General features: G+C 35.5%; 1 protein-coding gene across 1 annotated transcript in view; it reads right to left on the bottom strand.

Annotated features, from left to right (window-relative positions):
- Positions 1–5242: 5242 nt before the first annotated feature.
- Positions 5243–14330, bottom strand: part of PGAP1 (post-GPI attachment to proteins inositol deacylase 1) — an 80845-nt gene continuing 71757 nt past the window's right edge. Inside the window, exons 24-27 of the mRNA XM_049773180.1 lie at positions 12406–12456; positions 11331–11602; positions 8426–8530; positions 5243–6091 (exon numbers count right to left, since the gene is read on the bottom strand). Coding sequence (XP_049629137.1) covers positions 5953–6091; positions 8426–8530; positions 11331–11602; positions 12406–12456 — 567 coding nt within the window. The 3' untranslated portion in view covers positions 5243–5952. The remainder of the gene's footprint in view (positions 6092–8425; positions 8531–11330; positions 11603–12405; positions 12457–14330) is intronic.

Below are 14330 nucleotides of genomic sequence, written 5' to 3'. Positions count from 1 at the left end.
TTAGCAGCTTAAGTGCCAAATAGTTGAAGAAAATACTCAATTTGATTAAATTTTTTTGACCATAAATAACAATGTAGCTTACATTGTTATACAACTTTTGAAAAACATATGCTATCAATCTAGGTATACAAATGCAATTATACTATTAGTGTTATAATAGCATATGTTTTTCATTCTTAAAATTGTTAACATGTTAAACAGTCTATCTTCATAATGTAATTTATCAAAAAACATGAATTCCTGAGCACTTTCAGTACACTTATGCAGTTCTGATTACTCAACTGACCTCTCTTTTCTATCATCCTTATAAAAAATAAAGATGTAAGAAACCTCACAGACTCTCTATTTCCTAAGTCTGTTTAAACATATTGAGAAAGACTATACGAGTAATTTATGTAAGTAAAAATCATTATAAAATTTAAAATGTAGTCTTCTGATGAAAAAGAATAGAATAATATTTCAGCTTCCAATCATTTTACTGTTTTTGTTCAAGTCTTTCTACTTTTTTGTTTTTGTTTTGGGATTATAGCCAGTGGTGCTTAGTGGTCATTTCTGGTGGTGCTCTGGGGACCATATGGGATGCTGTGGATCGAACCTGGGTTGGCCATGTGCTGGGCAAACACCCTACCCACTGTGCTATCACTCTGGTCCATCTTTTTAATTTATCTACATGACAGAGAACTTTCTCAGAGTCTAATTTAATAATACAAAGCTAATTTTATTATTTCATCTATGATGAGAAATGCCTTGTTTTATAAATTGACTTTCCTCAAAAAGCCTCACAAATTTTTTTTGTGATGTAAGTTCACAAACTAAAACAGATAAAACAAAAGCGATGATGAAATATCAACATGTGCCCAATTATAGAAGGTCCCAACAACATTTCAACTGATTTAATGGCAAGCTAGGAAAATTGTAAAGGCAGCACTATAAAGCACTACACTAAACCTCACAATAAAGAAGACACTGTGAATTTAGACTTAATGCTTAAGATGAAAATGCCTGGGGATTCAGGAATCAATAACCACAACCTATCTCTCACTCTTTGTTTTCAGGTCATCTCTGGCAGTGCTGAGGGCTTAACCCTGGCTCTGTGCTCAGAGATCACTTGTGGCGAGGCTCAGGGAATCAGATGGGGTTCAGGGGCCTGAACCTGAGTCGGCTGCCTGCAAAGAAGCACGCTACCCACTATACATCTCTCCATCCCCATCATGATCTATCTTTTAATTTTTATGTTTCCCTCATTTCCCCCAGACCTTTAAAAAACTGAATAAAAATTTAGCTTTGCCTCCTTTTATGCAATCTAACTTCTATATACAAATTAACGAGAAGGTGAAACGAATAAACTATAAAGAGTTAAGAGAAGCACAGGAAGAGGCTAATAAACAGGTCAGATAATCTGCCTCAGATAAGGATGTGAGTATGATGGAAAAGACTATTTTCCTCATGAGGAACAGGATAATTAACAACAAGCACTTATTAAGCCTATAAAAACCTTGTTCCTTACCATTCCTACCATCGAGTAGCTCAATCAAGAAGAGATATTTCACTATAGATATCTGAGTTTACCTGAGCAAAATACTAACAATTTAAAGATTAATCAATAGATGATTAATTGATATCAGATTCCAGACCAGTGTTGTCCAGGTGACATGTTTTAGAGTTACTGTTTTGGATAATTTGATTCTGAACTATCCAAGAAAGAGAGGACCTTTAATTTCTGGTGTGAAAAAAAAGAGATTATGAAAACTAATTTTGATCATATTATCAGAACCAAATCTTGACAGTAATTAAAAAGGAGACTTTACTAAAGCTAGAAATCGTCAGGGTTTCTCTAACCAGACTATATAGTTAACAGCAATAGAGTACAGAAAAAAAGTAACTTTTTATTTCCTGTGGTACCAGGGATCAGACACATGATAGAAATGTATGATCGATCCCTGTGCCGAGAAATAATTTGGATAAGCAAAAGGACTCAACAAACTCTAAAAAAAAACTTTAACAGCAGAGCTCAGAAATTTTCTGGATTAGACAATTCCTAACTTCTAACAAGCAGTTTCTTATAAGAGTAACAATAAGAGTAATGTTACTTATTAACTGTAACTGTAAGAGTGATGTTACTCTTACTAACATTGCTAATGCTGCTGTGCTGTTTTAGCAGCTGACAGGCTGGTAAATTTGATAGGAACCATGTGTAAATTAAAGAGAAAAAAATGTTATTTTTGTCAGGTAAAAGAAATATCACTTTTGTTAATCTTCACACAGAACCTACCACCTCATTTCTGGTAGTGATTTGTTCTTAAAGTGTAACTGGACATGATGAAGATCTTGTCTAAAGGTAGTGATATGTAATTATATATAAATAACATCTTTATTTTACATATGCATATATAAACATATATGTATGTATAGAATAAAGATCCAACCTAATGTTGTTAAATATTGTTCAATTAGCATCCACGAACAGTCCTGAAAGACTAGGTCTTAATAACTATGCTAACATGGAAATAAATTACTAAGATAAAAATAAACTTAAAAATAAACTGTTTAGGGCCCGGAGAGATAGCACAGCGGCGTTTGCCTTGCAAGCAGCCGATCCAGGACCAAAGGTGGTTGGTTCGAATCCCGGTGTCCCATATGGTCCCCCGTGCCTGCCAGGAGCTATTTCTGAGCAGACAGCCAGGAGTAACCCCTGAGCATCGCCGGGTGTGGCCCAAAAACCAAAAAAAAAAAAACTGTTTAAAAAAGCTAATATTCCTGGCTGGAGAGATAGCACAGCAGTAAGGTGTTTTTGCTTTGGAAGCAGCCAATCCACGACGGATGGTGGTTTGAATCTGGGCATCCTATATAGTCCCCCGTGCCTGCCAGGATTGATTTCTGAGCACAGAGGCAGAAGTAACCCCTGAGCTCCACTGGGTGTGACAAAACAACAACAACAACAAGAACAACAACAACAAAAGCTAATGTTGGGGCCAGAGTGGTAGCACAAGGGATAAGGCATCTGACTTGCCCGCGCTAGCCTAGGATGGACCGTGATTCAATCCCTCGATGTCCCATATGGTCCCCCAAGCCAGGAGCAATTTTTGAACGCATAGCCAGGAGTAACCTCTGAGGGACACCGGGTGTGGCCCCTCCAAAAAAAACAAAAGAAACTAAAAAAGCTAATGTTACATGCACAAATGAAAAATATAAGTCAGTTCCATTTCATTCTTGAGAAATGTCAAACAAGGAGGCTTCATTCAGGTCAATGTTTGAATGTAATGAGTATGGATGCCATAGAATAAATCCATTTTCTCAAGGTCTATGCATACATGTACCTAAGTAATAAGACACATTTAGCCTATAATTTGAAATCCAACTATAATATCAATTAAAAAATACACCATGTGACAGTGTATCTTAATAGTTATCAAAATAAGGGGTCAGAGCGACAGCACAGTGGTAAGGCATTTGTCTTGCACACAATCAACCCAGGACAGACGACGGTTCAAATCCCGACATCCCATATGGTCCCCCAAGCCTGCCAGGGGTGATTTCTGAGCACAGAACCAGGAGTAACTCCTGAGCGCTGCCGGGTGTGACTCCAAAACAAACAAACAAACAAAAAAGAGCAAAAAAAGTTATCAAAATAAGAAAAAAGCTATATACTACTAAGTATACTTAATGTGATCACTAATCTATGTATATAAGCATCAATATTATGCTACATCTAAGAAATATGTCAACCATACCTAGGAAATGCATAACTTTCCTAAACCAAAAGATAACTATATAAAAACTGTTTATGAGTTTAAGAATAACTAGGCAAATGTGTCCTTGTTTAAATATATATCTGGTATCCCACTGGGCAAATGCCTAATCTAAGAATTACTTTTCTTTCAGGTACTGAGTACACATTTTATGTTTAATCCCTTTTATGGCTTCTCTCAAATGAATGCTTGGAGTCCATCATATCCACTTTGTGGTTATCATTTCCCTCCCTTTAATGTTCAAAATAAATGACAATATGAACAGTGACCAATAGGCATTATGCTGGGAAAGACAACAATAGAATTGAACAAACTTATAACCCTCATAAATGACAGCAAGACACTCTTCAACTAATGCCAAACTGCAAAGACCAGAGGAGCAACTTAGAAGAAAACTGGGGTGTCCCTTTCTAGGTAGAGAAGTGGGGATAACCTCTAACTAAGAGTTGAGTCTGGAGACTGCAACGGATCTCAGGTGAAAGGCGGGGAAAAGGAACACGGCAGTTGCAGCATCACACTGGGTACTTGCAGGACTGAAAAATCACAGGTATGACTGTGGGACTGTGGGGACTTAAGGATTTTGAGAGGTTTTGGAAAATTACAGCATATACCCTATTGGAGAGGGAGTCCAAGAGTGAGGTACATCTCAGCCTGAGGTGAATCTAGCATCAGGCAAAGAAACCAAGCATCATGAACTCTTTCCTAGTTTTTGTGGTAAAAGTGAGCTGCAATTGAAACTGAAAAAAAAAAAATGATTCTCGTATCTGTAATAGCAATCATCTTGCCAACATAAATAAAAATTTCATTGTTAAACTTGGGGAATAACACATCACATTTATTTCTGTTTACTATATATACCTATATTTTGAATGGGTCAATGGTTTGTCTATTATCTCTCAATAGTAAGTATAATTCTTTTTTTTTTTTTTTTTTTGGTTTTTGGGCCACACCCGGTGACGCTCAGGGGTTACTCCTGGCTATGCACTCAGAAGTTGCCTCTGGCTTGGGGGGCCATATGGGATGCCGGGGATCGAACCTCGATCCATCCTAGGCTAGCGCAGGCAAGGCAGACACCTTACCTCTAGCGCCACCGCCCGGCCCCCGTAAGTATAATTCTTAACAACAAATATGGTACTAATCACTCTGCTTGGCTTTTCTTAGAGTAGTCTAAACTCATGCAAACTTGATCTTTTCTGAATACTGTAGTTTTAACTACTTATTGTGGGCTTTGGGCCACACTTGAAAATGAACAGGAGATATTTCTGACTGTGCTTAGGGATCATTCCTAGTGTTACTTGGAGAAACATGGTACTGAGGATCAAATTAGGGTCTGTTGTATGTGTCTTAACCCCTATACTAACTAACTAAATTCCAGTTCCTGGAATTTAATTATTTTAATAATACTCATGACCTGAGGCACTTTTGGTAACCACTGAATTAAATACAATTGTACTGAACTGAATGAACTACTCTAATGTTAGTTAATATCTATGAAAAACTTCTTTAAATTTAGCAATAGAAAAATCTTTTCCTTAAATAGTCTTGTAATATGCACCCATAATAAATATAAAATTTTTTATTTGGGAAGTAATAAAATATCTCGAATCTGGATATTGTTTTCATCCATCAATATTACATTGGTTACCAAAAGAACCCAAGTCTTTTAGAATTAAAAGTTATATTTTCATATATCTAAGAAAACAAAGGGCTACTTTGTTCCCTATGGCTGCCAAAACTGACCAAAGACTTAGTAGACATTTTATTTTTGAGAAAGCTAACAGCTATAAATTCATAAAAGTTTTTAATATTCATTTCTCAAGATGTATATAGTAGTAAATCTTCAGAAACCCATTTCATGGTGGGAACTTTGATGAAATGAGCAGAATGCTAGAGGTGAGATTACAAATAACACTACACTGTCATGTATCTAGAACATCCTTGCTGTGGCCAATCCAGCAGACTAGCTGATATGCAGAGTCCTCGAAGACAGAAGCCAACACAACCATTTTTGAAACATTACCAGCACACAAGTACCATACCACAAAGCAAAACCATGCTTAAACTACTTTCCTCAAGCATTACAAAACTAATGTCCTCCAACACTGTAAAAATAGACTTGTCTTCTCAGAAGGACTTAGTTATCTTCATCAACAGAGCAGCACATTTCCAATCACTTGCCCTTTAACATCCCTTGAAACCAATATCATATAAAGTTGCATAAAGCATGGAGCAAAAGAGGAATGAAGACAAAACTTGGAACCCTATATAAGTGTGTTGACCCGAAAGCAACCACACCAACAGCCAGAAGAAGTGGAAACTGTGAAGTTGTCTTCAGTAACTTACTGTAAAGACACAGAGAATTGTGTTATTATATAAGTTACATTATGAGCAAAAAGAATACATTTTAAGTGCCTTTAAGAAAGTAGTTTAGATGAAGTTAATTTTCATGTAATAAATTTAATATCCATAATTTAAAAAAAGATCAATACAAGTCACATTCTGGCTTGAAAAGATATAAACTTTCCCCTTTTCCTTGGGTCACACCTGGAGGTCTCTGGGAGCGACAATTGGCTTGGTGTTTAGGGGTCACTCTGATGGTGCCCATGGGACTGTGTGGTGTTATATTGGGAAAGGAAGTGATAATAGGGTTCAAACTTGAGGCTCTCACATGCAAAGTATGTATTCCAGCTCTCTGAACTATTTTTCTAGCCTAAAAATATTTAATATTATTATACTTATTAAGTACAATAATCAATCTCAGAAACTTAAATTTTGTCATAAAAAATACTAAAATTTTATTTTATTAATTCTTTCCAGGGAAATTGACCCTAACATAAATAAAACATTAGTTCTCTTCTTTTATGTTTTAACTTTCCACAGTTTTGGTTCTCTAAAGTCAAGTGGGGTCAAAAATATTATACACAATAAAGTATTTTGATAGAAAACTACATTATCAAAAAGTTTATTATAGTATGATTGTTTAATTTTATTAACATAATTAATCTTGCATGATACAAAATGTACATATTATATTTTATCATAGGATGTAGGTGCAGATATAAAAGCATAGTACAAATTGTGTTTGGTACTATTCTGTTTTAGGTGCCTACATGAATTTAAGAATATTCCTCCATGTGGAATAATGTGTAAAGTAAACCAAGATCTAACACAGACATTTCTTTAAACTCTTATGATTGCAAACAAACAAAACAAAAAACAAAACGAAAAAACAACCACCCATAACCAAACAAGATCAAACTGTCAAATAAAAAAGCATCCAAAATTCTTGACAATGGCATATACAATAATTTTGGGGTGGAGATTTCTTAAATGGTGCTCAGAAGGCCAGTTCATGTGAAGACCTGGCAAGGATGCAGTGCTGGAGATTAAAGGAGATAATCTGCTAGTGCTCTGGGACCTTCCAGGGCCACAGCTGGTGGTGGTGATGTGGAGCAAGAGACTTCCAGGGAAATGATGCTTGATGTTTGATGATGCTCAGGAGATCATGTGGTATCAGGTATCCAAACAGAATCATCAGGGCATACAAGGCATGTGCCTTACTAGTATTTTCTCTGGTATTATTGGTAATACATTTGTTTGTTTTTGTTTTGGGACCACACCCAATTGCTTAGTATTTATTCCTGGCTCTATACTTAAGAATTACTCCTGATGGTGATCTAGGAAACATGGGATGCTGGGGATTGAAGCTGGGTCAGATGTGTGCAAGGCAAGTGCCCTACCCACTGCACTATTTTTCCAGCCCCTTTGTGTTTTGGGGCTACACGTACCCTTTGTTTCACTCCTGGCTGTGCTTCAGAGACCAAATAGGATACCAGGTTTTGAGCCAGGGTGTGAACTTGCCTTAATATCATCCCAGCTCTGACAATAAATAGGTTGGTGTTTTTTTTGTTTTGTTTTGCTTTTGGTTTTGGTTTTTGGGTCACACCCGGCAGCACTCAGGGGTTCCTCCTGGCTCTATGCTCAGAAATCACACCTAGCAGCTCGGGAGACCATAAGGGATGTCGGGATTCGAACCACTGTCCTTCTGCATGTAAGGCAAACGCTTCACCTCCATGCTATCTCTTCAGCCCCAATAAATAGTTTTAAAAGGAAAATAATAGGGAAAATTATCATTTTTTTTCCTCTGAAAATTACTAAACTGTGATTAAAAGGGGTAAGAAGCTTGCTTCAAGGCAAATATCTATTAAATGATGGACCCAAAATGTAAATTCTAGGTCTGTTTGGTTTTAGAGTATCTGGAAACATAAACCAGAATCAACTGAAAAGGTCCTCAGAACACAAAATACTTTAATATAAATTTTAGACATATATATTTACTAACTATATGATGACATCACATTTCCATTATTCAATTTAAAGAAAGATCAAATTATGATTAATCTTATTTCACCTACATTTCCAGTCAGTCTTCTTTTAGTTCTTGGAAGCATATATAAATTTCAAATCTTTAAAGAGTTAAGTTTTTAAAGGAAAAAAACCTATTACATCATAGCAGTAAAATTAAGAATCAAGAAAAGTATAATACACTTAAGTATAAGCTATATAATAAATCATGATTACTATTAAAGTCTTACTGATAAAAATATTGTAGGTAATTAGGAATACGATCCTGTCTCAAATACAAAAGTAACAGAGGTGAGGGGGAGAAAGATTACCTTGATTTTATTGAAACGGTGAAAGTATTTCCAAGAATTGCCATAGTTGGAATAAGCACAAATGCCAAAGGTCTGCATGGATCAGGATTAAGCTTAAAGTAATAACTATCAAAGAGAAAAAAACAAATATCAACTAAATAGATATTGTTTAAAATTAATTTTCCCTGTGGCAATAACCAAATTCATTTTTTTTTTTTTTTGGTTTTTGGGCCACACCCGGTGACGCTCAGGGGTTACTCCTGGGTATGTGCTCAGAAGTCGCTCCTGGCTTGGGGGACCATATGGGACGCCGGGGGATCGAACCGCGGTCCGTCCTAGGCTAGCGCAGGCAAGGCAGGCACCTTACCTCTAGCGCCACCGCCCGGCCCCCCCAATTCATTTTTAGGTATGTGAGAGAACTAGAGCTGGAGAACTTGAGGCCAAAACACTTTGGGAGAAATCACACGGAAACTTCCAACTGCTGTTTGAGGCTTGCTTGCTATTCAAGTCTGTGTTCTCTCTTAAACATGTCTACATCTCTCTCTCACTCTCACTCTCTCTCTCTTCCCCACTTCCACCTCATATCTCTCTGAATTTTTTCAATAAAACATTTTATTTCACATACACACTCAGCAGAACTAATCAAATTAAATTCTAGTAACAATTCAGATTATAAAAAGGAACTCTAAAAAGTTCATGTAATCTTTGACAAATAATTTCTAACATATATAATCTGAATACTCAAGGTTTTATATGAACAATATGTTCAGGGACTACTAAAATGAAAATATATACAATGCATTAATTTTTTCTATAATTGATACCTATAAATTTGTGACCTTACATAATTTTCTCCCCAAATTTAAATCTTGATTGAGGACAAAAGAAGGTAATGTCAATTAATTATTTAACTAAATTGGGTTTGACCAAAGTTTTTTTTCATAAAGAAATTCAGGCACTTAGATAAATTGAAAGTTTTATATCAGTGCTAAAATATAAAAAAGTAAAAATCAAAATGTTTACATTTAATTTTGGATGTGGGTTTTCTTTTTTGTTACACCTGGTAATGTTAAGGTTTACTTCTAGTTCTACACTCTGGGATTATTCCCTAGCAGATCTTGGGGGACCATATAAGGTGCCAGGGATCAAAATGGGATTGGCTGCATGCAAAGCAAGTGTCCTAGACTGCTATACTATTGTCCTGGTCTCTAGGTGGCTTATTAAAAAAAAACTTGCTAATAGCTGATTATTTTAGAAATAATCTTAGAGGGAAGTCTAGGGTCTCATTCAATTATCTGGTGGTAGTAAAGCAAGGGACAGTTTTCAGCAGTGAGACAGTGATCATTTATTTTTACTCAGTATATGAAAAACATTAAAAAAAATAAAGAACATACCAGGAGAGATAGAAACAGAATAGTCTCTCTCATCTATGGGTTTTAAGTAAAAAACATTCTTGTAAAAATACAGAGACAACAGAGATGAGGGATGAAAGGTTCGGCCCATGATATGAAGCTTGCCACAAAGAGTGGTGAATTCAGTTGGAGAAATGACTACACTAACAACTACCATGACAATGGTAGTGAGTGAGAGAAATAGAATGCTGTCCTGAATGCAGGCAAGCGGGGGGATGAAGATGGAGGGCATTGGTGGTGGGAATGTTGCACTGGTGAAGGAGGGTGGTTTTTTTTTTGGGGGGGGGTTTTGTTTTGTGTCACACCCAGCAGCGCTCAGGGGTTACTCCTGGATCTATGCTCAGAAATCACTCCTGGCAGGCTCAGGGGATCATATGGGATGCCAGGATTCGAACCGATGACCTTCTGCATGAAAGGCAAATGCCTTACCTCCATGCTATCTCTCCAGCCCCCTGGGGGGGTGTTCTTTTTTTTATAACTGAAACTCAACTACAAACATGTTTGTAAACATGGTTATTAAAATAAAAAAACATATTGTTTATGATTAATATAAATTTGTAGTTAAGTAGAATTTAGAGAAATGTGAGAGAAGAGGGAGCAATATGTTTAGGAGAGGACACAAAATGTGTTGAAGGGAGATGTGAAGAGAGAACTTTCTAAATTTGCTTTCCCCAAATTTAAGAAAACAAAATTTGATCATGAATTGAAAACCACAAAAGACAATTATATAATAAATAGCTTAAGTCTAAAAAAAAGTATACCTTCATATCTGAAAGTCCCCCAAAAGAAATGTCTACCCCTAGATTCAAGTAAAATAGAATTAAATTAAGAAACATCTCCTCTATGAAGCTTATCACAAAGAGTGGTGAGTTCAGTTAGAGAAACTACACTAACTACACAAACAACTATATAACAATGGTAGTGAATGAGAGAAATAGAAAGCTTGTCTTAAATATAGGCAGGGGATGGGGAAAGTTAAAGAAGGGGGCATTGGTAGTGGGAATGTTGCACTGGTGAAGGGAGGTGTTCTTTTTTTTTTAACTGAAACCCAACTACAAACATGTTTGTGATCAAGGTGCTTAAAGATATTATTAAAAAGAAAAAGAAAAAGAAATACCTCCTCCCTTTTATTTGCTTTTGGACCAGCATGGGTCACTTCTGGTGATGCTCTGAGGACCATATGAGATGCCAGGGACTGAAACAGGTGGGTAGCATTCATAGCAAGTACCTTACCTTATGGATTCTCTCCTGCTCACCCCTAGCCCTGGTTTTAGGAATCAAATCAGGGCCTCAGTTATGCAGGGGAAGTGCCCTTACAGCTGAGCCGAATCAAAGGCCCAATTTAGAGGCAAACTTAGGGGAGTTTATACTCCCAGGTACTCCCAAGTTTATTTTTGGTAAAGGAGGAAATATGGGTCTATTGGTCTTGAAAAGACTTATGAGTCATTACTGTCTAGAGATAAGATACTTATTGTTTGAACTATACACGTTATAGATTTATAAATCCAACGTACCTGAGATTTTTAAACCAATAAATTAAGGATGGCATGCTGATTAATACAATCCATGTGAACAAATTGATCACAGTTCTGTGCATGTGAAGACTATCCTCAACATCGCTGACAGATAAATGAAGATGGCATACTGAGTCTTTAGAGTCTTTAGGCAGAGTGGATTTTTTTTCATTTCCTGTAAAGTCTTTAGACAGAGTGGATTTTTTTTCATTTCCTGTAGAGTCTTTAGGCAGAGTGGATTTTTTTTCATTTCGCTTAGAGATTTTGGCATTCTATGAAGAAAGAAGCAATCAAGATAACAAATAAGCTCTAAGTCTACTGTTTTATTTAGCATCATAATTAGCAAGTAAACAAATACATATTTCTGTACCAGATTGATATGAAATACTGAAACTGCTTATAAGTATTTTAACATATGTTGGGTAGATAAAAATAATATATACTCATTCTGAAATTTCACTCCAGAGAAAGTACAGAGACTGAGAATGAAGTACATCTTATAGATACTGGAATAATATAAATAATATACTACTTACATATTTTCAACTAGAGAAATTAAAATACTAATGTTTTGTATTTAAAAATGATAAAAATACTTTCATTGCTCAGGCTTATGTATCCTCTACTTGAGATAACTACTTGAGATAAAAATTAAAAGATTATTTATAAAACTAAAAACAAAAGGAAAGGGATAGAGAGAGAGATAGTACAATGCGCAGAGCACTTGGCTGACACATAGTTGACCCAGGCTTCTATCCCCAGCATCCCATATGGTCCCTGAGTCTGCCTGGACTGATTTTTAGAATAGAGCCAGGGGTAACCTCTGAGCACTGTGGGAGTATTGTCCAAAAACCAAAAATAAAATAAAATAAGATAAATTATAAAAAAAAAGAAAAGAAAATGTAAGTACTAAATTTTTTTTTAAATGAAGATCATCTAAGTCTATTCTTATATTCATTAGGTTCTTTCATCTTACATACTAAAATAATGTAAAATCCTTAGTTACTAAAAAAAAAAACAAAAAACAAACTATTTTCCTATTAGTATAATGTAAAACTGTGCAAATAAAACTTACCAGAGTCTGGGTATTTTTTAAGGTCGTTAGGCTGGCTTGCAGATGAACAATCTTAAGGAAAAAGAAATTACTATTACATTTGAAACAAAATGAGCCATTTATTTAAATAAAATTTATTTAACCACTTAAAACAACTCCTTGGAAAAAATCCATCTTTTCTATACTTGTAGTGTCTGAAGAAATTTAATTAGCTCTAAATAATTTTGTTCTGATAAGGCAAATTTTCTTTGGAAAACTAAAAACTATAACATGTTTTTGTTTAAAAGTTAAAAGAATATGCAAATAAAGCATCATTTAAATATATATATTATTCATTCTGGTCTCAACTCTCCAAATAAAAGTTGAGAAGTTGAGAAGAAATCTGAAGAAACAAAGGCTATTCAGGTAAATGTGTAGAATGGTTGTTTGGGACACAGTTGACCCAGGTTTTATCCCCAGCGCCCCATATGAAAAGGTTCAAAAGAGCAACCCTAAGGTTAAAATGTTAAAAGGAAGCCCCACTGTAGCCAAAATTCTGTTCTTGTCAGTGAAATTTATATATACACCCAATATACTATATAATGATAAATGAAAGCTATGAAAGAAAGGCTATGTATAAGAGGAAATATTAAGCAGAGAAATCTAGGATTTGGAAAAAAAGAAAAGGTTTTTGTTATCGTCACAAAACCAGTTGGAAGTAAGAATGGGGCTATTTGAGAGGATGATATCAAGAGGCCTAGACATTATAATGAAGATGTACCACTAAAACTATTGAACCACAGAAGGGAAAAAAAAACCCTCTTGAGTCAGGATGTGAGGTAGCTCTGACCAGTGTCATTCCTGGTCTTCCTCACACAATACCACAGAAGCAAGAGGGTGATTTTACTGAAGCAGCTAAATGATAGTTTCAAGAAATAGAAAAAAAATGGTGACTGGACCCATCATTCAATCAAGTTCCTCTGAAGAGAACACACCAGTGAACACACTGGCATCTGTCATCACCTTCTCCACCAAAATTGGACTCAGTAGTGCCAAAATCACCCAAAACATTTCACTTCGAAAAGGAGTCATGAACACTCAGACACCGGAAAGATAAAGGTCTTTAACACAAAGGAGAAATAGGAGGCACTGTAAGTTCTGAACTTAAATTCTGCCAAAAAGAAAAGTTATTCCTCAATGATCGGGCTACTCCTTCTCAACCCCTTAGGTAGCTGTGCGCCTTATTTCTTCTTACAAGTAGAATTTATTCTCACAAACTTTCCTACTGCTTTAACTTTCCTACAGAGATCCTAGCTAAATTATGGATCCATTAAAAAAATAGATTAATGTGAGCAACATGTACTTCTATGACCCAGAAATTTCTGCAAGAGCTTCAGCTTTCTTGGAAATATTTGTCACTTCCTCAGTAAAATTATCAACCTAATTATTTTTTATTGTCTTCTGATTCTTTAGCAACATTTATAATATTCTACATTATCTCAGTATGATAGCTTGATCCCACTGATGTAATTTTGTCTATTAAAAACCTATATTCAAATGGATGCATATTTATTAAGTCAGCTATTGTTCAAGTAAATTTTAAAAACATTAGTTGCAAGAAACAAAAAGCAATATGAAATAGGTGTATTTTCTGCTTTTTTTAACAAGGAAACTTAACTCATGAATAATTTTAGGTAAAATATATAAATATATATTATATATAAAATATATAAATATATAATTTAGGTTAAATATATAAATATTAAATAACAAATGTTAAAACAAAAAACTGCACTTAAACCTATTATAAAGATTATTGCAGCAGTACATTTTTTTTTTTTTTTGTGGTTTTTGGGTCACACCCGGCAGTGCTCAGGGGTTATTCCTGGCTCCAGGCTCAGAAATTGCTCCTGGCAGGCACGGGGGACCATATGGGACGGTGGGATTCGAACCGATGACCTCCTGCA

The sequence above is a fragment of the Suncus etruscus genome, chromosome 5 (assembly GCF_024139225.1).
Source record: "Suncus etruscus isolate mSunEtr1 chromosome 5, mSunEtr1.pri.cur, whole genome shotgun sequence".
Taxonomy (NCBI): domain Eukaryota; kingdom Metazoa; phylum Chordata; class Mammalia; order Eulipotyphla; family Soricidae; genus Suncus; species Suncus etruscus.
This window is presented reverse-complemented; position numbering and strand designations above follow the sequence as displayed.